This window comes from Leucoraja erinacea, chromosome 28 (genome assembly GCF_028641065.1).
Source record: "Leucoraja erinacea ecotype New England chromosome 28, Leri_hhj_1, whole genome shotgun sequence".
In the NCBI taxonomy this organism is placed as follows: Eukaryota; Metazoa; Chordata; class Chondrichthyes; order Rajiformes; family Rajidae; genus Leucoraja; species Leucoraja erinaceus.
Window position 1 is genome coordinate 70,750 of NC_073404.1, and position 23,410 is coordinate 94,159.

A 23,410-nucleotide genomic window follows, 5' to 3' on the forward strand; every position below is an offset into this window, starting at 1 on the left:
TGCGCAGGTGTCCGGCCAAACGATCTCTTGTCCTACGGTTGGTTGCGCCGATGTAAAGGAGGCAGCACTAATGAATAGATGATGTTAGAGAAACTACATGTGAACTTCTGTCTCACCTGGACAAGCTGATGACGTTTGCCAGATGAAAGATATGAAGAAAGCGTATGGACAGATTTTACATTTCATGCGGATGTAGTGATGCGTTTCTTGTAAGGGACTAGTTTCAGTCGGTGAAAACAAGGAGTTTCCGATCGAATGATCTCCACCGAAAGCTAAACCGTGGTGGCGGGAATATGTGACTAGTGGAGGGATGGCATTGCGCGTGCACGTTGTGATTGGTTCGGAGCCGATTGACAGTTAAAGTTGACGAATCGGGGGTTCAAAACGGATGTTGGAACATTAGACGGAGGGGAAGGGGGAGAGAAAGAAGGAGAGAGAGGGAAGGACGGAGCGAGAAGGAGAGATGCGAGTAATTGCACGGTAGTCGGAGATGAATGATGTCACAGTATTTAGTGGAATATTCCAACAGACCCGTGAATCGCCTCCATCTGTGTTTGTTCATCACGGCCTTAAGTCCAGATAAAACTGACCGGGGCAAGTTGTACTCCTCCGACGCTGGAGGCAATTGGTGCCCGAAGACGTTAGTGACGGGACACGGTATATCAGGTGGACCACGTGCCTGCACCGCTGAGAGTTAATACGGGTGGAAGCGGTTGGGGAAAGGTGCGGATCCAGAACAAGGGGAGGGTTGGATGAAGGGCAAGAGATGGGAACGGACACAAAAGAGTCGGGCCGGAAGACAGCTTATATGACCAAAGTGTATGCAATGGAGGGAAAGGAGACAGGGAGTGGAGGAGGTGTCAGACACGTGGACAATGAGGGCGGAGAAGGAGGGGGTGGATGGTCATAGATTCATGGAGCACGGAGGCAGGTCCGTTTTCTCGCCCAAGATTCCCCATTTAACATTGTCCCTTTTAGTATTGTTCGAGACTGGAAGATGGCGATGAGAAGCGTGTACACACTTTGGGGAGAGGCGGTCGATGAAGCGAAGGAGGCGGTGGAGAAATTGGAAGGGCAACGGCGGCGGAATAGGTGGATTGTTTGTAGTCGGCAAGGGCGGGGTGAGCTCAACGGATACAAATAGTTGAATCAACTCTCAAAATGTGTGCATTATGCTTATTCCCCCCCTACCCAGGTGACGTTTGAAGCCGGATTCCCCCTGAAGTCGTCCTTCCTGTTCATCGGTTGCTTGAGCGTCCTGCAGATTCTGTTCACGGTCTTTCTCCTTCCTTGGAAGCACATTCCCTATCCACTGCCGGAGGGTTTTACCTACGGGTAAGGCGCAAGATTGGTGCTGAGTGATTTATGCAAGTTAATTCCACGCAGATAACTAATCGCTGCATTAGGTACTTTATTCTGACAACAGCAGTGACACAGATACGGAGATGCCCAGACTAGGATACCCAGACTAGGATACAAGAAATAAAAACCTGATCTATGGGTTAAGTAGGTTTGTATGTTTATATGTATGGAACAAGGCCGATAAAATGGCGCACCTGATGTCGTTCAATACAGAATCGTTTGCTGCTCATGTAGAATTTGCATGTTCTTTCTGAAATCGAGTGTGTTTCCCCCGGATCCTCCGGTTCCCTCCCGCATCCCTAGGTCGTGCGGGTTTGTAGATTAATTGGCCCCTGAGCAATTCTAAGGAGTGGATAAGAACGCTCAATGACAAAGTATCAGTGCGAACAGGTGATCGGTGGCTGGAGTGGACTCAGTGGACCTGTTTTCACGTTATATCTCTAAAATATGCAAATTAAACGTATGGGGCTGGAGTGAGCAACATGCAGAAATCTAATTGACACGAAGAGGGTGGATGATTATTTGTCAGGTAAAGTACTGGGTGAAATGAGTTTCAGACTGGACTTCCTGGAAGAAATGGATGGATTTCAACTGTGATTGTCGCGCTGCCAAGAATATTGCGTTATAATATTGGGTTGTATAACAGCGGCAGTGAGTGAGCGGCCTAGTGAGGGAAGTGCCCTGTGAGAAAAGTGTGAGTCTTTGGCTCGAGAGTCTTCGGAGAGGAGGCTGAAGAGAGGAGACCACGCAATACGCTTGAGAGGCTAAGGATTCTGGGAGAGGCAAAAAGGTTTGCCACGCACTGCAAGGGAGCAGTGGACCAGACAGGAAGAGCGGACGGAATTACCACTAGACAGCCAAACCAGTAGGTAATTTACGGCTGGGGTGAGTACTTTCCCATTTATAGGAGGTAGGATTATATAAATAAGGGGTGTATCAATACAGTAGGGGATTCTTAAATAGGACCAGTAATTACTTATATAAGATGGGCGGTCAGGAGATGTGCCAATACTGCGAGATGTGGGAATTTGTCGACACCATTGATGTAGAAGATCCCTACAGCTGCAGTAAGTGTTTGAGGCTAGAGGAACTCCAGCTCCGCATTGATGAGCTGGAGACCCAACTTCATACGCTGCGGTACATCAGGGAGGGGGAGTATTACCTGGATGTTTTGTGCCAGGGGATGGTCACACCGACCAGTTTAACTAAATCAGTAGGCAGTGAGCAAGGAAAGGAAGGTGTGGCCATAAGCGAGGCAGGTAGGGGGAACCAGGAGGAGATGCGGCAGGAGCCACAGCCCTTGTCCCTGACGAGCATGACCGAGGCTCTTACTCAATGTAAGGACGGGATCAGGGGCTGTGGGAGGGATGAGCAACCTGGCTGCAGCACCGTGGATCAGGAGGCCATTCAAGAGGGGGGAGTTAGAAGAAATGCCGTAGTGATAGGGGATAGTATTATTCGGGGGGTAGATAGGGTTCTCTGCGGCCAGCAGAACATGTCCCGAAGGCTGTGTTGCCTACCCGGTGCTAGGGTTAAGGATATCTCTGCGATGCTGGAGAGAAATTTGCAGTGGGAGGGGGAGGATCCAGTGGTCGTGGTCCATGTGGGGACCAATGACATAGGAAGGACGAGGAAGGAGGATCTGCTGAAGGAGTTTGAGCAGTTAGGGAATAAATTAAAAAGCAGAACCTCGAGGGTACTGATCTCCGGATTGCTACCTGAGCCACGGGCCAAATCGGCGAGGGTACGTAAAATTAAGAAGCTAAATGCGTGGCTCAAAGACTGGTGTGGGAATAATGGGTTTGGTTTCTTGGGCCACTGGCACCAGTACTGGGACAGGGGGGATCTGTTCTGTAAGGACGGACTTCACCTGAACGGTGCTGGGACTGGGGTCCTGGCAAATCATATAACTAGGGCAGTAGAGAGGTCTTTAAACTAAGTAGCGGGGGGGAGGTATCAAGGGGGGTAATAACGGCAGGGGTAGAGGAAATAGAGCAGGGTATCAGTGGGGAAGCGGAAAGTCAAAATGTGACAGGAGACAGAATGTGTGAAGATAAAGCTTTAGATGTAAAAGGGGCAAAAACGGAAAGGAAGGGTAGTAAAAATCATCTGAAAGTGCTTTATCTAAATGCACGGAGTATTCGTAATAAGATAAATGAATTAACGGTGCAATTAAGTATATATAGTTATGATATCGTGGCCATTACGGAGACATGGCTGCAAGGGGATCAGGACTGGGAGTTAAATATAGAGGGGTACTCGACAATTAGGAAAGATAGACAGGAAAGAAAGGGAGGAGGGGTGGCCCTTTTAATAAGGGAGGGAATAACGGCAATAGAGAGGAAGGATATTGCGTTGAAGGATCAGGATAGTGAAACAGCTTGGGTACAGATAGAGAATAATAAGGGGAAAAAAACACTAGTGGGTGTAATTTATAGACCTCCAAATAGCTGTGACGCTGTTAGTCAGAACATAAATCTGCAAATAGTTGACGCATGTAAAAAGGGAACTGCTGTAATCATGGGGGACTTCAATTTTCATATTAATTGGGCAAACCAAACTGGGCAGGGTAGACTAGAGGAAGAGTTTATAGAAAGTATTAGAGACGGGTTCCTAGAACAGTATGTCACAGAACCGACAAGGGGGGAGGCAATCTTGGATCTGGTCCTGTGTAATGAAGCAGGATTAATTAAAAATGTCATAGTTAGGGACTCGTTGGGAACAAGTGACCACAATATGGTCGAATTCCATATTCAAATAGAAGGGGAGCAGGTTGAAACTCAGGCTAGGGTGCTTAGTCTAAATAAGGGGGATTATGAAGGTATGAGGACTGAGCTGATCAAAGTTGACTGGGATAGCAGACTCAAGAATAAGACGGTACATGAGCAGTGGTGTACGTTTAAGGGTATACTGTATAACCTTCAAGAAAATTTTATTCCTATGAAGAAAAAAAGGGGTAAGGGTAAGAACAGTCAGCCATGGCTCAGTAAAACTATAAAGGATAGTATTCGGCTGAAGGCAAGGGCATATAAGGTAGCCAGAGATAGTGGGAGGGTAGAGGATTGGGAAGCATTTAAAGGTCAGCAAAAAATAACTAAGAGATTAATTAAGACGGGGAAAATAGACTATGAAAGGAATTTAGCGAACAACATAAAAACTAATAGTAAGAGTTTTTATAGCTATATAAAAAGAAAAAGGGTGGCTAAGGTGAACGTTGGTCCATTGGAGGGTGAGACTGGAGAGTTGTTGGTGGGGAACATGGAAATGGCAAAGGCATTAAACGAGTATTTTGTATCAGTCTTCACCATAGAAGACACAAAAAATATTCCAACGCTGGATAAACAGGGGGCGGTAGGAATGGAGGAGCTTAATACTATTAAGATCACCAAGGAGGTGGTATTAGGGAAATTGATGAGACTGAAGGAGGATAAATCCCCTGGGCCTGATGGATTACATCCAAGGGTCTTGAGGGAGATAGCGGTGGGGATTGTGGATGCATTGGTGATAATTTTCCAAAACTCCCTGGAGGCAGGAACGGTCCCAGTGGATTGGAAAATGGCCAATGTAACACCTATATTTAAAAAAGGAAGTAAACAGAAGGCGGGTAACTATAGACCGGTTAGTCTAACATCGGTGGTGGGTAAAATGTTAGAGACAATTATTAAAGAAACACTAACGGGGCACTTGGATAAACATGACTTCATCGGACAGAACCAACATGGTTTTGTGAAGGGGAAGTCCTGTTTAACGAATCTGCTCGAATTCTTTGAGGAAGTAACAACCCGGGTGGATAAAGGGGAATCGGTGGATGTGGTATACTTGGACTTCCAAAAGGCTTTTGACAAGGTGCCACATAAGAGACTATTGCTAAAAATAAAAAATTATGGGATTGGGGGTAATATATTAGCATGGGTAGAGGATTGGCTAACAAATAGGAAGCAGAGAGTGGGGATAAATGGTTCATACTCGGGATGGCAACCGGTAACTAGCGGGGTTCCGCAAGGGTCGGTGCTGGGACCCCAGTTGTTCACAATTTATATAAATGATTTGGAGGAGGGAACCAAGTGTAATATATCAAAATTTGCGGACGATACAAAAATGGGAGCAAAAGTAGGGGATGAGGAGGATAGGAAGAGTCTGCAAAAGGATATAGATAAGCTAGGTGAGTGGGCAACAACTTGGCAGATGAAATTTAATACTAATAAATGTGAAGTCATTCACTTTGGGAAAAAAAATGATAGGGCAAGTTATTTTCTAAATGAAGAGGAGCTGCGTTGTAATGCAACGCAAAGGGATCTAGGGGTATTAGTACATGAATCACTGAAAGTTAGTATGCAGGTGCAGCAAGCAATCAGGAAGGCCAATGGAGTTTTGGCCTTTATTGCTAGGGGGATTGAGTATAAAAACACGGAGGTCTTGCTGCAGCTGTACACAGTATTAGTGAGACCACATTTGGAATACTGTGTACAGTTCTGGGGTCCATACTTAAGAAAGGATGTACTAGCCCTGGAGGCAGTGCAGCGAAGGTTTACAAGATTAATTCCTGCAATGAGGGGATTGACATATGAGGAAAGGTTAAGTAGGCTGGAACTCTACTCTTTGGAGTTTAGAAGAATGAGAGGCGATCTCATTGAAACATATAAGATCGTGAGGGGCCTTGATCGGGTGGATGCACCGAGGATGTTCCCAATGATCGGGGAAACTAGAACTAGGGGACATAGTTGCAGAATAAGGGGGGGCTCTTTTAAAACTGAGATGAGGAAGAACTTCTTCACCCAGAGGGTGGTTAATTTATGGAATTCACTGCCCCAGGGAGCAGTGGAAGCAGAAACTTTAAATATATTTAAGACTAAAATAGATGGTTTTTTAGCTGCCAAGGGGATAAGGGGCTACGGGGAGAGGGCAGGGATATGGACCTAGGTATGGTTAGTATAGTAAGACCTGAGTGATCTCCTGGACAAGTGTCGATCGCCTAGATTGGGGTCGGAGAGGAATTTCCCGGTTTTTTTTCCCGAATTGGACCTGGGTTTTTATCCGGTTTTTTGCCTCCCCCAGGAGATCACGAGGTTCTTGGGGTGGAGAGGGGTGATAGCGGTATAAAGGGGAGGGTAGTGTCTTGTGTTCTGTGTCTTGTGTCTACTGTTTGTGGGTAAGTGTGTCTGTTTAGTGTTCAGCCATGAGCGAATGGCGGTGCGGGCTCGATGGGCCTGGTGGTCTGCTCTCGCACCTACTTTCTATGTTTCTATGTTTCTATGTTGATGCAGGTGGGTAGGGGTTAGAGGCTACCGGGTACCAAATCCACAATTGCAAAGTTATTCTTCACGCTTCACGGTTGAAAAAAACCAAAGCACCTTTTATGTTTATTTAAGACGGATTGTGGGTAAAACAAAGAGCAGGAGGAGCTAAGGGCTGTGGGTATTCGATTATTGAATGTTAATGCCGTCAAGCTGCAAGCTATACAAACGGAGATGATATGCTACTGCTCACGTTTGCGCGTGGCCTCAATCTGGCAACGGAGTACCCCTGGACAGAAAGGCCTGGATGGTAATAGGAAAGAGAGTAAACATGTTTATCTTACCGGAGATACGGTAAATCTTAGCGAGTCGAGGGCCAGTTTGATTTTCGTCCAGCAAGCTTTAAATACGACAGGATGTACATTTAATTGTTTAAAAATGTATCATTCCACAAGCGTCACGAGAAGCGATTGTCAATTTTAATGTCCTCACGTCCTGTCGTTCTTGAGCTACCCGCGTTTGGGCCACATCCTTCTGAACAATCTAAAACCTTTGCATCCCTGTATCTGCCCAGCTACTTTTTAAATGTCATTATGGCACCCACTTCCACCGCGTCTCATTTTTATACTAGCCCTTCAGTCCCGGTAACATCCTTGTGAAACGTTTTTCAAACCCTTCCCCAGTTGGAAAACATCCTTCCGCTATCTGGGACACCAGAAATGCACAAAATACTGAGAGTGTGATCTCACCAATAACGTGTACAGTTGTAACCTGATGCACTAACGCCTGTGTGTCTGCGCCGAATAATGAAGAAAAGTGCGCCAGGTATCTTCGCCACCCTTGTTAACATCATCGCCCCTTTCAAAGAACAATGAGCGACTTCCCCTATGTGCCTACAATGCTCTACAGACCCCTGTCATTTAGGACACTTGTCTTGCCGTGGTTTAGTTTATCAAACCGCATCATCTCGCACATGTCCGAGTTAAACGTTATCAGCCATTCTTGTCCCAATCTTCTGTTCGGCCCACAGATTCCAAGGCGGCCACCGATTCACCCATGCAACTAGTTCTATCTTATCCCTTTTTGTAATCCCCTCCCTACACACGAGGGACACTTTATAAAAGGCAATTTCCCAACAAAGCCGTACGCGTTTGGGATGTGGTTGGAAATTAGATCACACGGAAGAAACTCATGCCGTCACAGTGAAAACCTGCAAATTCCACGCGATTGTGGCTCCACTCCGGTGTTTAAAACTGTGAGATGGCAACTTTAGCAGCTGCGCCATTGTGCCATAACCTTAGAGAGTTGTCTTCACTGTTCATTGTCCCACCAATTCTGGTGCTATCGACAAATTTACTAATCGCAGAGTGTTTGTATTTAAATACTTGAAGGTGGCTTACAGGTGGAGTCTAAGCAGTTGTAATAGCCTTTGGGACAGGGCGTGGTTTAGAGTTCCATATAACCATATAACAACCATATAACAATTACAGCACGGAAACAGGCCATCTCGGCCCTACAAGTCCATGCCGAACAAATTTTTTCCCCTTAGTCCCACCTGCCTGCACTCGTACCATAACCCTCCATTCCCTTCTCATCCATATGCCTATCCAATTTATTTTTAAATGATACCAATGAACCTGCCTCCACCACTTCCACTGGGAGCTCATTCCACACCGCCACCACTCTCTGCGTAAAGAAGTTCCCCCTCACATTACCCCTAAACTTCTGTCCCTTAATTCTGAAGTCATGTCCTCTTGTTTGAATCTTCCCTATTCTCAAAGGGAAAAGCTTGTCCACATCAACTCTGTCTATCCCTCTCATCATTTTAAAGACCTCTATCAGGTCCCCCCTTAACCTTCTGCGCTCCAGAGAATAAAGACCTAACTTATTCAACATATCTCTGTAACTTAGTTGTTGAAACCCAGGCAACATTCTAGTAAATCTCCTCTGTACTCTCTCTATTTTGTTGACATCCTTCCTATAATTTGGCAACCAAAATTGTACACCATACTCCAGATTTGGTCTCACCAATGCCTTGTACAATTTTAACATTACATCCCAGCTTCTATACTCAATGCTCTGATTTATAAAGGCTAGCATACCAAAAGCTTTCTTTACCACCCTATCTATATGAGATTCCACCTTCAAGGAACTATGCACGGTTATACCCAGATCCCTCTGTTCAACTGTATTCTTCAATTCCCTACCATTTACCATGTACGTCCTATTTTGATTTGTCCTGCCAAGGTGTAGCACCTCACATTTATCAGCATTAAACTCCATCTGCCATCTTTCAGCCCATTTTTCCAAATGGCCTAAATCACTCTGTAGACTTTGGAAATCCTCTTCATTATCCACAACACCCCCTATCTTGGTATAATCTGCATACTTACTAATCCAATTTACCACACCTTCATCCAGATCATTGATGTACATGACAAACAACAAAGGACCCAACACAGATCCCTGAGGCACCCCACTAGTCACCTGCCTCCAACCCGATAAACAGCCATCCACCATTACCCTCTGGCTTCTCCCATTCAGCCACTGTTGAATCCATCTTGCTATTCCTGCATTTATACCCAACAGTTGAACCTTCTTAACCAACCTTCCATGAGGAACCTTGTCAAAGGCCTTACTAAAGTCCATATAGACAACATCCACTGCTTTACCCTCGTCAATTTCCCTAGTAACCTCTTCAAAAAATTCAAGAAGATTAGTCAAACATGACCTTCCAGGCACAAATCCATGCTGACGGTTCCTAATCAGACCCTGTTTATCTAGATGTTTATATATATTATCTCTAAGTATCTTTTCCATTAATTTGCCCACCACTGAAGTCAAACTAACAGGTCTATAATTGCTAGGTTTACTCTTAGAACCCTTTTTAAACAATGGAACAACATGCGCAGTACGCCAATCCTCGGGGACTATTCCCGTTTCTAATGACATTTGAAATATTTCTGTCATAGCCCCGGCTATTTCTACACTAACTTCCCTCAATGTCCTAGGGAATATCCTGTCAGGACCTGGAGACTTATCCACTTTTATATTTTTCAAAAGTGTCAGTACTTCTTTTACTTTGAACCTCATAGTATCCATAGCTACTCTACTAGTTTCCCTTACCTCACATAATTCCATATCCTTCTCCTTGGTGAATACCGAAGAAAAAAAATTGTTCAATATCTCCCCCATCTCTTTTGGCTCTGCAGATAGCTGTCCACTATGTCTCTCCAATGGACCAATCCATCTTGTGCGTCCGGCCGTAACATATAACAGGAATGACGTGCATGAAAAATGTAATGTAGCGTTGTTGAAACTCACTGTAACATGTTATAATAACGTTATAATTCTTATCTTCCATAACCTCTCTCCTTCTCTATCATCCTCTTTTACCGTCTGCCCTGGTGTTATTTGTGCGGTTCTGTCTCCATCCAGCGTAAAGTTTGAGACGTTCAGGTTGATGCGACGTCGGAAGGACATGGCTCCCCAGAGAATCCCAAGTCTGGGAGCTGTTCGGATCGAAGGAGACGGGGAGGAGAGCAGGGAGGAGATGGGAAGAGGCACCACGGAGGGGGGGAAGAGGAAGGAATGGGGAGTGAAGCACAAACTGGCGGAGGGAGTCCTGGGAGTGAGTAGATGTGAGATGCGGCACGCCACCGATCTTGTGAGCGGGAAGAGTAGAGACGGCAGAGAGGAGGGGGGAGCACCGGACCCGGTGAGAATATCGGCGAATGGAAAAGAACTATCGACTTCCGGTGGACATCATCAGCACAGCAGAGCCCAAGGTGAAGAGATCTTCCACATACCGGCATTGCATCTCATCCCACGACCATGCCCCTTCCTTTCCGTGTCTCTCCATTCACTGACCGCCTTTCGGAATTGTGCTTCTCCTTTCTTCTCCGCGCCTCATCTCGTTTTGTTCCCTCCGTTCCTCCATCAACCCTTTCCGTCCCTCTCCTCTGTCCAGAGTCCCTCCCGCTCCCTCTTCCTGCATTTCTTCCCCTCGCCATTGTGCCTGACACATCCCGCCCTTTCGCAATTTCGCCCTCCTGCATTTTCACCACTTGCCTTGAGATTCACTTCCCCACCTGTTCTCTCACTATCGCTCCGAAAACCTAACTCTTCCCTCCACCTCCCAATTCATCTGGACTTCCTATCTTGCTTCCCCACTCCATCAGCTCCAGTCGCCTTATCTTCATTTATTTTCTTCACCTCCTACCTACATCCTTGCACGATTCTCCTCACGAATGCAGCTGAACCATAACGCCATGAGGTCCTGTTTCCCCATCTTCCAGTTCTCCCTTCTATCAACCTCACCGTCCGCTCTCTCCCTTCCGCCTGTGGCCTCCTTCCTGCTTCCCCTCGCGCGCGCACACACACACACACACACACACACACACACAGAAACGCACTCCCAAACACACGCACATGTACGTACGCACACACACACGCACGCACAAACAAACACACACATGTGTGCGCGCACACACACACAGACGCACACACAACCGACCGCTCATACACGCACGCATACACAACACACAAACACACACACCACACGCACATACATACACGTACATATATGCATACGCACACTGACGCACGCAAGCACGCACACACCATAGAAACAGATACATAGAAATTAGGTGCAGGAGTAGGCCATTCGCCCCTTCGAGTCTGCACCGCCATTCAATATGATCATGGCTGATCATCCAAATCAGTATCCTGTACCTGCCTTCTCTCCATACCCTCTGATCCCTTTATCCACAAGGGCCACATCTAACTCCCTCTTAAATATAGCCAATGAACTGGCCTCAATTACATTCTGTGGCAGAGAATTCCAGAGATTCACCACTCTCTGTAAAAAATGTATTTCTCATCTCAGTCCGTAAAGATTACCCCTTGTTCCTTAAACTGTGACCCCTTGTTCTGGACTTCGCCAACATCGGGAACAATCTTCCTGCATCTAGCCTGTCCAACTCCTTAAGAATTATGTAAGTTTCTATAAAATCCCCCCTCAATCTTCTAAATTCTAGCGAGTACAAACCGAGTATACCCAGTCTTTCTTCATATGAAAGTCCTGACATCCCAGGAATCAGTCTGGTGAACCTTCTCTTTACTCCCACTATGGCAAGAATGTCCTTCCTCAGATTAGGAGACCAAAACTGTACGCAATACCCCCGGTGTGGTCTCACCAAGTTCCTGTACAACGGCAGTAGAACCTCCCTGCTCCTATACTCTCCTTTTGCTATGAATGCTAACATACCATTTGCTTTCTTCACTGCCTGCTGCACCTGCATGCCTACTTTCAATGACTGGTGTACCATGACACCCAGGTCTCGTTGCATCTCCCCAGGTTAGCCGGGGAGTGGTGTTGGGTAAATTGAATGGATTAAAGGCCGATAAATCCCCAGGGCCAGATAGGCTGCATCCCAGAGTACTTAAGGAAGTAGCTCGAGAAATAGTGGATGCATTAGTAATAATCTTTCAAAACTCTTTAGATTCTGGAGTAGTTCCTGAAGATTGGCGGGTAGCAAACGTAACCCCACTTTTTAAGAAGGGAGGGAGAGAGAAAATGGGGAATTACAGACCAGTTAGTCTAACATCGGTAGTGGGGAAACTGCTAGAGTCAGTCATTAAAGATGGGATAGCAGCACATTTGGAAAGTGGTGAAATCATTGGACAAAGTCAGCATGGATTTACGAAAGGTAAATCATGTCTGACGAATCTTATAGAATTTTTCGAGGATGTAACTAGTAGCGTGGATAGGGGAGAACCAGTGGATGTGGTGTATCTGGACTTCCAGAAGGCTTTCGACAAGGTCCCACATAAGAGATTAGTATACAAACTTAAAGCACAAGGCATTGGGGGTTCAGTATTGATGTGGATAGAGAACTGGCTGGCAAACAGGAAGCAAAGAGTAGGAGTAAACGGGTCCTTTTCACAATGGCAGGCAGTGACTAGTGGGGTACCGCAAGGCTCAGTGCAGGGACCCCAGCTATTTACAATATATATTAATGATCTGGATGAGGGAATTGAAGGCAATATCTCCAAGTTTGCGGATTACACTAAGCTGGGGGGCAGTGTTAGCTGTGAGGAGGATGCTAGCAGACTGCAAGGTGACTTGGATAGGCTGGGTGAGTGGGCAAATGCTTGGCAGATGCAGTATAATGTGGATAAATGTGAGGTTATCCATTTTGGTGGCAAAAACGGGAAAGCAGACTATTATCTAAATGGTGGCCGATTGGGAAAGGGGGAGATGCAGCGAGACCTGGGTACACCAGTCATTGAAGGTAGGCATGCAGGTGCAGCAGGCAGTAAAGAAAGCGAATGGTATGTTAGCTTTCATTGCAAAGGGATTTGAGTATAGGAGCAGGGAGGTTCTACTGCAGTTGTACAGGGTCTTGGTGAGACCACACCTGGAGTATTGCGTACAGTTTTGGTCTCCAAATCTGAGGAAGGACATTATTTCCATAGAGGGAGTGCAGAGACGGTTCACCAGACTGTTTCCTGGGATGTCAGGACTGTCTTATGAAGAAAGACTGGTTAGACTTGGTTTATACTCTCTAGAATTTAGGAGATTGAGAGGGGATCTTATAGAAACTTACAACATTTTTAAGCGGTTGGACAGGCTAGATGCAGGAAGATTGTTCCCGATGTTAGGGAAGTCCAGGACAAGGGGTCACAGCTTAAGGATAAGAGGGAAATCCTTTAAAACCGAGATGAGAAGAACATTTTTCACACAGAGAGTGGTGAATCTCTGGAACTCTCTGCCACAGAGGGTAGTTGAGCCCAGTTCATTGGCTATATTTAAGAGGGAGTTAGATGTGGCCCTTGTGGCTAAGGGGATCAGGGGGTATGGAGAGAAGGCAGGTACGGGATACTGAGTTGGAGGATCAGCCATGATCATATTGAATGGCGGTGCAGGCTCGAAGGGCCGAATGGCCTACTCCTGCACCTAATTTCTATGTTTCTATGTTTCCTAATCGGCCACCATTCAGATAATAGTCTACTTTCCTGTTTTTGTCACCAAAGTGGATGACCTCACATTTATCCACATTATACTGCATCTGCCATGCATTTGCCCACTAACCCATCCTATCCAAGTCATCTTGCATCCTCCTAGCATCCTCATCACAGCTAACACTGCCCCCTAGCTTCGTGTCATCCGCAAACTTGGAGATGTTGCATTGAATGCCCTCGTCCAAATCATTAATATAGATTGTAAATAGCTGGGGTCCCCCACTACGGTACCCCACTAGTCATTGCCTGCCAGTCTGAAAAGGACCCGTTTACTCCTACTCTTTGCTTCCTGTCTGCCAGCCAGTTCTCTATCCACATCAATACTGAACCCCCAATACCGTGTGCTTTAAGTTTGGACACTAATCTCTTATGTGGGACCTTGTCGAAAGCCTTCTGAAAGTCATCTGAAAGTCCAGATATAACACATCCATTGGTTCTCCCTTATCCACTCTGCTAGATACATCCTCGAAAAATTCTATAAGATTCGTCAGACATGATTTACCTTTCATAAATCCATGCTGACTTTGTCCAATGATTTCACCATTTTCCAAATGTGCTGCTATTCCATCATTAATAACCGTACTCTAGCAGTTTCCCCACTACCGATTTTAGACTAACTGGTCTGTAATTCCCCGTTTTCTCCCCCCCTCCCTTTTTAAAAAGTGGGGTTACATTAGCTTCCCTCCAATCCACCAGACACACACACACACACACACACACATAAACACGCACACACATGTACGCACGCACACAAGTACACACACGCAAGCAGACACACACACACACACACACACACACACACACACCCTTGTGAATCGAAGATTGCGAACGGCATCCAAATCTATGTGAACCCAGAGCGCACTAGATACGTCCAATGATTTCATTTCTTCGCCGAGGAGTGGGAATTTACAATGCAACCTAAACGTTGGCCCCTCCACACTACCCCCTGCTACTTACCGTGGATATGTGAAATATGAGTGCCGTGAACTTTGCATCCTTTTCAATTTCCTGTTATTATTTATGTAATTTCTCTCCCGCTGCAGGTTCACTATTCACGGAAACGGATGAGGAAGTTGCCACTTTCTGGAGCTGCGTCTTTTCTCGGCTATTCCTCAGCAACCTGCTATGGTTCTCGCTCATTCAGCTCCGCATCGTCATTTTCTTCGGTGCCCTGAACCCCTTGCTCAATCTCATGCTGAAGGGTGATACCGAGCAAGGTAAGCGTAGAGTGGCCACTCGAAGACTTTAAGACTAGGGAACGAGGGAAGGACGAGGGCATCGACGTGTTAACTTGTGCAGGAGAAGGAGGGGTGGGAGGAGCGCAGTATAGAAGTGGGGAGAGAGGAGAAAAGATTGATTACACATTTTCCAGAAGACAACGAGATTATTGGGGTGTGGCGGGGGGTGGGGGTGCGAAGAAAGTTGTCAAATTCTACGGCGGATATCGATCAGCAATAGGAATGGGCGAAGACATGGCAGATTGAGTTTAATCCGAGCAAAAGTGAGGTGCTACACCTAACGAGGTTGAATGCAGGGGGATGGTATACAGGCGATGGCAAGACAATACCATCGATTTGCAGTAGATTTTTGGATCGAGGTTCAACGATCCCTGAATGTGGCAGTACCAGTGGACAGGTAAAGCAGGCATACATTATGCTCGCCTTCATTGGTCGACATATTGTATATGAGTCACGATGCGGCTCTCTGATACTTGAATTAGATCGCATTTGGAATGCTGAATGTAGTTCTGGTCGCCCCACGGCAACAAGGATGTGGAGTCTCTAGAGAGGATGCAGTAGGGGTTCAGCAGAATACTGCCTTGATCTGATAGGTATATGACATTATGAGTGGTTCAACAGGGTAGACTGAACATTTTTGCCAATGTGGATATATTAAAGATTACGGGAATAAGCGTTGTGGGGAGAGGGGTAACGTTCAAATGTGATGCGCGCGACCATTGTTTTACACATAGAGTAGTAGGTAGTTGTGAGTAGTCAGAGTTGTTGGTGGACGCAGATACGATAGTGACACTCAAGAGGGTGGGTGCATCGCCATACAGGGAACGGGGACATGGACCACGTGCAAGCAGATTAGATCAGCAACGACGTCATTATATGTTGTGGGCCGGAGGGCACGTTCATGTATTGTGTTCCATGTCCTATGTAATGGGTGGCGACTGATATTCATATCTGTAATCTATCCCCAATTAGTGCAGAGAAGTTGGCGATAGAGAAACTGTACGCGCTGAAATGTGGGAATGTCAGTAAATTGATGGTTACCGCAGAATGCCGCCCTCCCTCTCGAGAGGCTGGTCACCTGAGTGAAACCGGGCAATGCAAATATAATTTTATCTATGGGGTAAATGGTCGAGCTCTCTTTAAGAGATGCCTTGGTATTTTTAATGATGTAAAATCAATTGCCGCTCACTTGTCATGGAATGAAATAGTGGTGGAAGGGTATCGTTCTGGCTGGAAGACTGTGACTGAGTTCCGCGGACATCTAAACTCAACCTTCATTGTTTGTGATATATAAACGACTTGCGCGTAGATGAGAATGGGCTGGCTAATATGTTTGCAGACGACACCAACATTAATGGAGTTGTGGATGGTGAGCAAGTCTGCCAAAGTATACAGTGGGATTTAGACGAGTACAGATAAGGGCCGGGGCTATAGGGGCAGATTGAACAGTATTGCATGTTATTTCCTGGGTCACAAGGGTTAAACATACAGTGGTATTTAAAACCATCAGGGAATAGATAGGGCGAATGATCATCGCTTTTCCCCAGAGTAGATGAGTCAAACACGAGGTCGCTTAGGTTTAAGGTGAGAGGTGAAGGATGTGCTAGGAATGTGAGGGACAACTTTTATTTTTGCACAGGGAATGATCCGTATCTAGAATGACCTTCCGGTGAAGTAGTTGTAGCAGGTAGAACGATTATATTTTTAAAGAGATTTTGACTGTTGCGTAACTAGGAATAGGTTGGACAGATATTGGTTAGAAGCGGGCTATGGAAATAGCGTGTATAGTTCATTGGAATGGAGGTTTACGGCCGAAGGGCCTGTTTCTATATGTGTGACCCTCTTGCAATCGGATTGAAGAGTATGTTTGGCAGAAAAAGACTGTCCATTCCTGTCCTGGTGGGTTCTTTAGCTTGTCCCGTTTACTTGAGTGAGGTCCATGACACTCGCAACGTCTTCTGTTTCTCTCATCTCTCTTCATTTCTTTATATTTGACAAAACAGCTCCCTAATCTTTACTTCCATTTCACAGTCAGCAAGTTTACAAACGCCTTTGCCATCATCCAGTTGTTTAGCATCTTCTGCGCCCCGGTAAACGGCTTAATTATGGATCGACGGAAATTGAGATGTCGGCGGTTGGACTCAGTCTCAGGTAATGCCAGGGCGATGCGACAATCAGCATCGATAACTTGACCAAAGACCGGATCTAAATTCGTGCTTGCATAATTTAGCGATCCTGCCTTCCAACCCAGGCACCTCATATTCCACCTGGGTTGCATGCGTCCGGATAGCATGAACATTGAATTCTCCCAATTTTGCTAGCCCTTGCTGTCTCCTCCCCTTCCTTAACCCTCGAGCCGTCTCCTCCCATCCATCCGCCCTCGGGCTCCTCCTCCTCCCTTTTTCCTTCCTTCTCCCCCCACCCCCCATCAGTCTGAAGAAGGGTTTCGGCCCGAAACGTCACCTATTTCCTTCGCTCCATAGATGCTGCTGCACCCGCTGAGTTTCTCCAGCATTTTTGTGTACCTCCTGTCTTCCTCTGCCGCTTTCTCTCTGGCCAACCTCATTCTGATAAAGAACCCATATGGTGTGCAATCCTTCATGGGTCCGGGGATTTAATATAAGAGCTAGGAATCCACGTTGCTGTTTTATACGTTATAGTCTTAGAGTTTTGCCGCGTTTGAACTAATACGTACAGAGCTCATCTCCCAATGAAAGCAAGAACAGGTAAATTTGGAGAGGGTCCAGAAGTGGTTCCGCAGAATGTTGCTTGGGTTAGGGGTTATTTGCTGCAAGAAGTGGTTGCACAAACTTCGATAGCTTTCCCTGGAGCGCCGAAAGGAATGCCTTATTGAGGTATACAATATTATGTGAAGTGTAGATGGGATACACAGTCCTAACTGTTATCACACAGGGAGTAAATCTCAGACTGAACAACATAGCTTCAAGCTGATCAGGGTGAAGTGTAGAGGGGATTAGATGGGAACATAGATATGCAGCGACGGGTGGGATATAAACAGACAGATAGATTAATTTATCGTGGCATCATGAGCAGGGCCAGTTGCTGTGCTGTACCTGTCTTTCTATACTCTGGAGTTCATTGGTGCTTTGGCAGAATCTAATCCTCTGGGTGTCTCTCGCTTTGGCTCCACAAGGTGGCTCACGAGTACAGTTGATCTCACCAGGTGTGACAGAGCACGACAAAAACTTTTCGCTTTACCTCGTTACACGTAACAATAATAAACCCAAATGCAAATCCCACCATTGACACCACCGTGCAACAACAGTCACGCCCACGTTGACCAAGTCACTCTTTCTCTCACGCATTCACGTACATTCCTCAGTACTCTCCCTTTCCGTAGCGCTCACTCGTGTTCCTCATCTTGATTCATTCTAACAATCCTTACACTGCTCGCCTTGGCCCTTCCTCTGTCTCTCTGTATCTCTCTCTCTCTCTCTCTGTCTCTCTCTCTATCTCTCTCTTTCTCTCTCTGTCTCTCTCTCTCTCTCCCTCTGTCTCTCTCCATCTCTCCCGCCTTCCAAGTTTGTTCTCGCTCCCTCCCTCACTTCCGCTCTACCGACGTACTTCCGTAACCCTGTGTCGATCTCGGCCCCTTTGCTAAATCCATCCCACTTCATCCTACCCACTCTCTCCCTCGCACTCCCCTTCTCGTTATTCCTTACTCCCAATATTTCATCCACCGACGCCTACTTTCCGCATTCCACTACCCCTCACTCTCGCCTTCCCATTCTCAGTTTTTCCCGCTCTTCCTCTTAATCTGTCGTTATTCCTCATCTTCACTTTCGCTGTGCCACCATCCTCTGCCGCGCCCTGCTACCCCCACTTACTCTCCCCCCCCCCCCCCCCCCCCCCCCCCCCCCCCCCCCCTCGAACCCAACCGCGTCTCTGCAATATTTGGGACTCGACGAGGTAACATTTCCTTCCCTTATCCCTTCATGTTTCTCCGCAGGTTCGGATGCCTACAGCAGACTGGCAGAGATGGAGGCTGCGGTCTTACCTCTCGCCCTCACCGTCACTCTCTCGGTCCTGTTCTCTGTGACTGCCGCCATCCCTGTACCAGAGCTTCAGTATTTCACGTTTGTTCTGATAATGATCATCGGCGCCTTCCTCTATGGGGGTTTCTCCGCGTTTCAAGCCATCACGTAAGTTCCGAATTCGGCTTGGCGCCACTGTGTAGTCAGCAAGGCTCGGTGTGTGAGATGTTGTATTGGTACACATGGACTTCTTAGAGTTTCTAGATTATGAATTGGAGCTGAAATCCTGGAGATCGGAATCGTGCGTTTGAATCGGAAGAGGGGGTATTGCAGGGTGAAAGTGGGACGGTAGAGGATGGGGCAAATTTATCACGAGATTTTGATGGTGCACGATGACAGAAGATTCCAGCGGAATATCAGCAGAATGTGTGCGTGGCACGTCCTGTCGCACGAACTCGTCCAAAATGAATGACATGGGCAAGGGGTTGAATGTTGTCTCATTATTTGCAGTTCTGCTCTCCCCGTTAAAGGAAGGTTGTGTGGGGTTTGGAAATGGTACAGAGGAGGTATACCAGAGGGCTGTGTGGATTTGGGGGAGGCGACAATAGACAATAGATGCAGGAGTAGGTCATTCGGTCCTTCGATCCAGCACTGCCATTTAATGTGATCATGGCTGGTCATCTCCATTCCTGCCTTCTCCCCATATCCTCTGACTCTGCTATTTTTAAGAGCCCTATCTAGCTCTCTCTTGAAAGCATCTAGAGAACCTGCCTCCACCGCCCTCTGAGGCAGTGAATTCTACAGACCCACAACTCTCTGTGAGAAAAAGTGCTTCATCGTCTCCGTTCTAAATGGCTTACCCCGTATTCTTAAACTGTGGCCCCTGAGTCTGGACTCCCCCAACATCGGGAACATGGGGATAAATTAGGTACAGGAAGAGGTTGGTTAGACGAATTGTTTTCTCGGCAACGTTAGAGTTTGCGGGAGACCGGATAGAAGATCAAATCCTTTTCTCCAGAATGGAAAATCAAATACTGCGTGGCACAGCTTGACGTTGCGAGGGGCAACAGGAATAACATATGTGGGGAATTGGCGGTTATGTTTGTGTGGAATGTGCTGCGGAGTTCGTGATTGAGGCAGATACGAGTTATAGAATAGCTCATTTGACTACACCACTTCCTCCCCTGCACCCTGCAAAGAGTATATCCCCTACTATCAATTCCCCCGTCTACGTCCCATCTGCGCGCAAGATGATGTGTTTCTTACCAGGACATCTGAGATTTCCTCTTTATTTGGGGAACCGTGGTTCCCCGATTCCATCATAGATGTGGTTTTAACTTGGGTCTCTTCAATATCCGGCCGCACCCCTCTTGCTCCCCCTCCCCCCAGTCGCAACATGGGCAGAGTCCCCCTCGTCCTCAACATTCACCCCCATCAACCGTCGCATGCACCGCATAATCCTCCTACTTTTTCGCCACCTCCAACGGGATCCCACCATTGGCCACATCCTCCCATCTCCACCCCGTTACGCTTTTCGCAGAGGCCGTTCCCTCCGCAACTGCCTGGTTAACTCGTCTCTTCCCATCAAAACCATCCCCTTCTCAGGTTATTTGTCCCTGCAACCGCATGAGATGCGGCACTTATACCCACACCTCCTCCGTCGAATCCGTCCAGGGACGCCGCCAGTCGTTCCAGGTGAGGCAGAGGTTCACGTGCACTTCCACTAACCCCATCTACTGTATCTGCTGTTCCAGGTGTGGACTCATATATATCGGTGAGACGTAGCGCAGGCTCTGCGATCGCTAGACTCCTTCGTTCAGTCCGCCTGGACCTACTTTATATTCCCAGTTGCAAAACACTTTAAATCCCCTTTCCATTCCCACACTGACCTTTTCTCCTAGGCCTCCATTGGCAAAGTGAAGACAAACGCAAATTGGAGGAACACATCTCAGATTTCGCTACAGCCCAATTGGATGAATTTTGATGTATCTAACTTCAAATAACTGCTGCATCCAATCTCTCTCCATCCATCCCCCACACACGTTGTACCAGCTTCAAATGTGTCTTGTTCACTCTAATTTTCGGTACTCGTTCTCACCTAACAAACAACTAACAATGGCCTGTTCCCTTTATCATCGTTACTTTTTTGCATATCTTGTATTCATTTTTCATTGTATCTCTCCATCGCCGTCTACATCTCTCGTGTCTCTTTCTTCTGACGCTCAGTCTGAAGAAAGGTCTCGAACTGAAATGCCTCCTCTTCCTTTTCTTCAGAGATGCTGACTGACGCGATGAGTTACTCCAGCTTTTACTGTCTAGAATTCGGTTGAAATCAGCATCTGTAGGTCCTTCTTGCACATTAAATAAAAACCTAAAGGGCACTTATTTCCGTGCGAAACGGCTGCCAGGGGAAATCGGAGGCGCAGGTACAAGTACAAGCTTTAGTACATATTTGGGCAGGTGCATGGTTAGGAACAATTATATTCAGATTCCCTTTTAGAGAGCTATCGGGCAGGAACATTCAAACGTAACCAGGTCAGGGAGGCATGGTCCTCTTGTGCCAAGAGGCTTGTTTTCGGGCTGTATGTCGGTGCCAGTTAATACCAACTCGATGTTGGACCAAGTCGGCTGTTATTGTGAAATGTATTGGCTGCAATGATTTGTATTCCTTCTTTTCTTCTCGACAGCTTTCCGCCATGTCACTTCGGGAAACTATACGGGACATCATTGGCCGTGGGCGCTGTGATCTCTCTTTTGCAGTATCCTTGCCTCATCCTCGTTAACGGTCCGTTGCAGCACAATCCGCTGTATGTAAGTAGCGGAAGCCCAAAGACTCTCCGTAACGCGAGTCTGTCTACCTACCATCCAGAGAGATGGGTGGAAATACAGCAACAAAGAGGTAGACTCCCAGCTAGGATACTGTGTCATATTCCCATATCCGTACTGTAAGGCTGATCGGAGAGCTCTTGTAAGGATGCAGAGGTAATGACGGGAGATAACCGTTGGGATACTGATACAGCTAGTTCTGTTTCTCTTAGAGAAGAGATGGTTTAAAGGAAAGACATAGACAACCTCAAACTTTAAAACCTTTTCGCGGTGTAAATGAGGAGACTGATTTCTGGTGATTGCAGAGGCTTTGTGGATGTCCGCAGGGGCATAGGCCAAAATCAAGGAACAAAACCGCCTTGGCTTGCGAGTCTGAAGTCTCTCTAAGTCCTTCCAACTCGCGAATCTCACTGGTATAAATATAAATTCAAGTTGTCTTCGGTGGATGAAAGTTCCTATTAGCGCACACGGAACAAGATGAGTAATGTCATGTAGTTAGAAAAGAAGCAGAAGAGATTCATAAGCGTGTTAGATGGTCTTAGTGACTTCCATTATAGGCACGGGTTCGATAACAGTGAGGTTTCCTTCTTCGGAGCCGATGAGGCCCTGGGATGACCTAATTGAGATATGCAAGAACACAAGGAAATTGGATGAAATGTGCGTTCACAATTTTTTTCCATGTGGAGGATTCAAAAATTATGGGATATTTAGGCACAAGATGACAGTTAGCCCGACATCGATGGTGAGGAGGATGCTGGAGTCAATTATAAAAGATGAAATAGCCGCACATTTGGATAGCAGTAACGGGATCGGTCCGAGTCAGCATGGATTTACGAAGGGGAAATCATGCTTGACTAATTTTCTGGACTTTTTGAAGATGTAACTAGGAAAATGTACAAGGGAGAGCCAGTGGATGAAGTGTACCTGGACTTTCTGAAAGCATTTCATAAGGTCCCACATAGGAGATTAGTGGGCAAAATGAGGACACCTGCTATTGGGGGTAGCGTGCTGACATGGATACAAAATTGGTTGGCAGACAGGAAATAAAGACTAGGGATTAACGTTTCCCTTTCAGACTGGCAGGCAGTGATTAGTGGGGTACCGCAAGGCTCGGTGCTGGGACCGCAGCTATTTACAATATACAGCTATTTACAATATACATCAATGATTTAGCAAATTTGCAGATGACACAAAGCAGGGTGGCAGTGTGAACTGTGAGAAGGATGCTATGAGAATTCAGGGTGACTTGGACAGGTCGGAGGAGTGGCAGATGTATGGCAGATGCAGTTTAATGTGGATAAATATGAGGTTATCCACTTTGGTAGCAAAAACAGGAAAGCAGATTACTATCTAAATGGCGTCAAGTTGGGAAAAGGGGAAGTACAACGGGATCTGGGAGTCCTTGTTCGTCAGTCTATGAAAGTAAGCATGCAGGTACAGCAGGCAGCGAAGGAAGTGAATGGCATGTTGGCCTTCATAACAAGAGGAGTCGAGTTTCGGAGCAAAGAGGTCCTTCTGCAGTTGTACAGAGCCCCGGTGAGACCACACGTGGAGTTGTGTGTGCAGTTGTAGTCCCCTAACTTGAGGAAGGACATTCTTGCTATTGAGGGAGTGCAGAGTAGGCTTACAAGGTTAGTTCACGGGAGGGCTGGACAGTCGTATGCTGAGAGAATGTAGCGCTGGGCTTGGAGTTTAGTACATTATGGACTTTAGAAGGATGAGAGGGCAT

The 23,410-nt window shown here is 46.6% G+C and overlaps 1 protein-coding gene across 1 annotated transcript in view; it reads left to right on the forward strand.

Annotated features, from left to right (window-relative positions):
* The window catches only part of LOC129710484 (equilibrative nucleobase transporter 1-like), a 54,929-nt gene extending 31,803 nt beyond the window's left edge, over window positions 1-23,126 (forward strand). Inside the window, exons 6-13 of the mRNA XM_055657438.1 lie at window positions 1,196-1,335; window positions 3,361-3,370; window positions 7,280-7,335; window positions 10,035-10,159; window positions 14,666-14,839; window positions 16,892-17,011; window positions 18,831-19,023; window positions 21,543-23,126. Of these exons, the coding sequence (XP_055513413.1) occupies window positions 1,196-1,335; window positions 3,361-3,370; window positions 7,280-7,335; window positions 10,035-10,159; window positions 14,666-14,839; window positions 16,892-17,011; window positions 18,831-19,023; window positions 21,543-21,804 (1,080 nt within the window). The 3' untranslated portion in view covers window positions 21,805-23,126. The remainder of the gene's footprint in view (window positions 1-1,195; window positions 1,336-3,360; window positions 3,371-7,279; window positions 7,336-10,034; window positions 10,160-14,665; window positions 14,840-16,891; window positions 17,012-18,830; window positions 19,024-21,542) is intronic.
* Window positions 23,127-23,410: the final 284 nt, after the last annotated feature.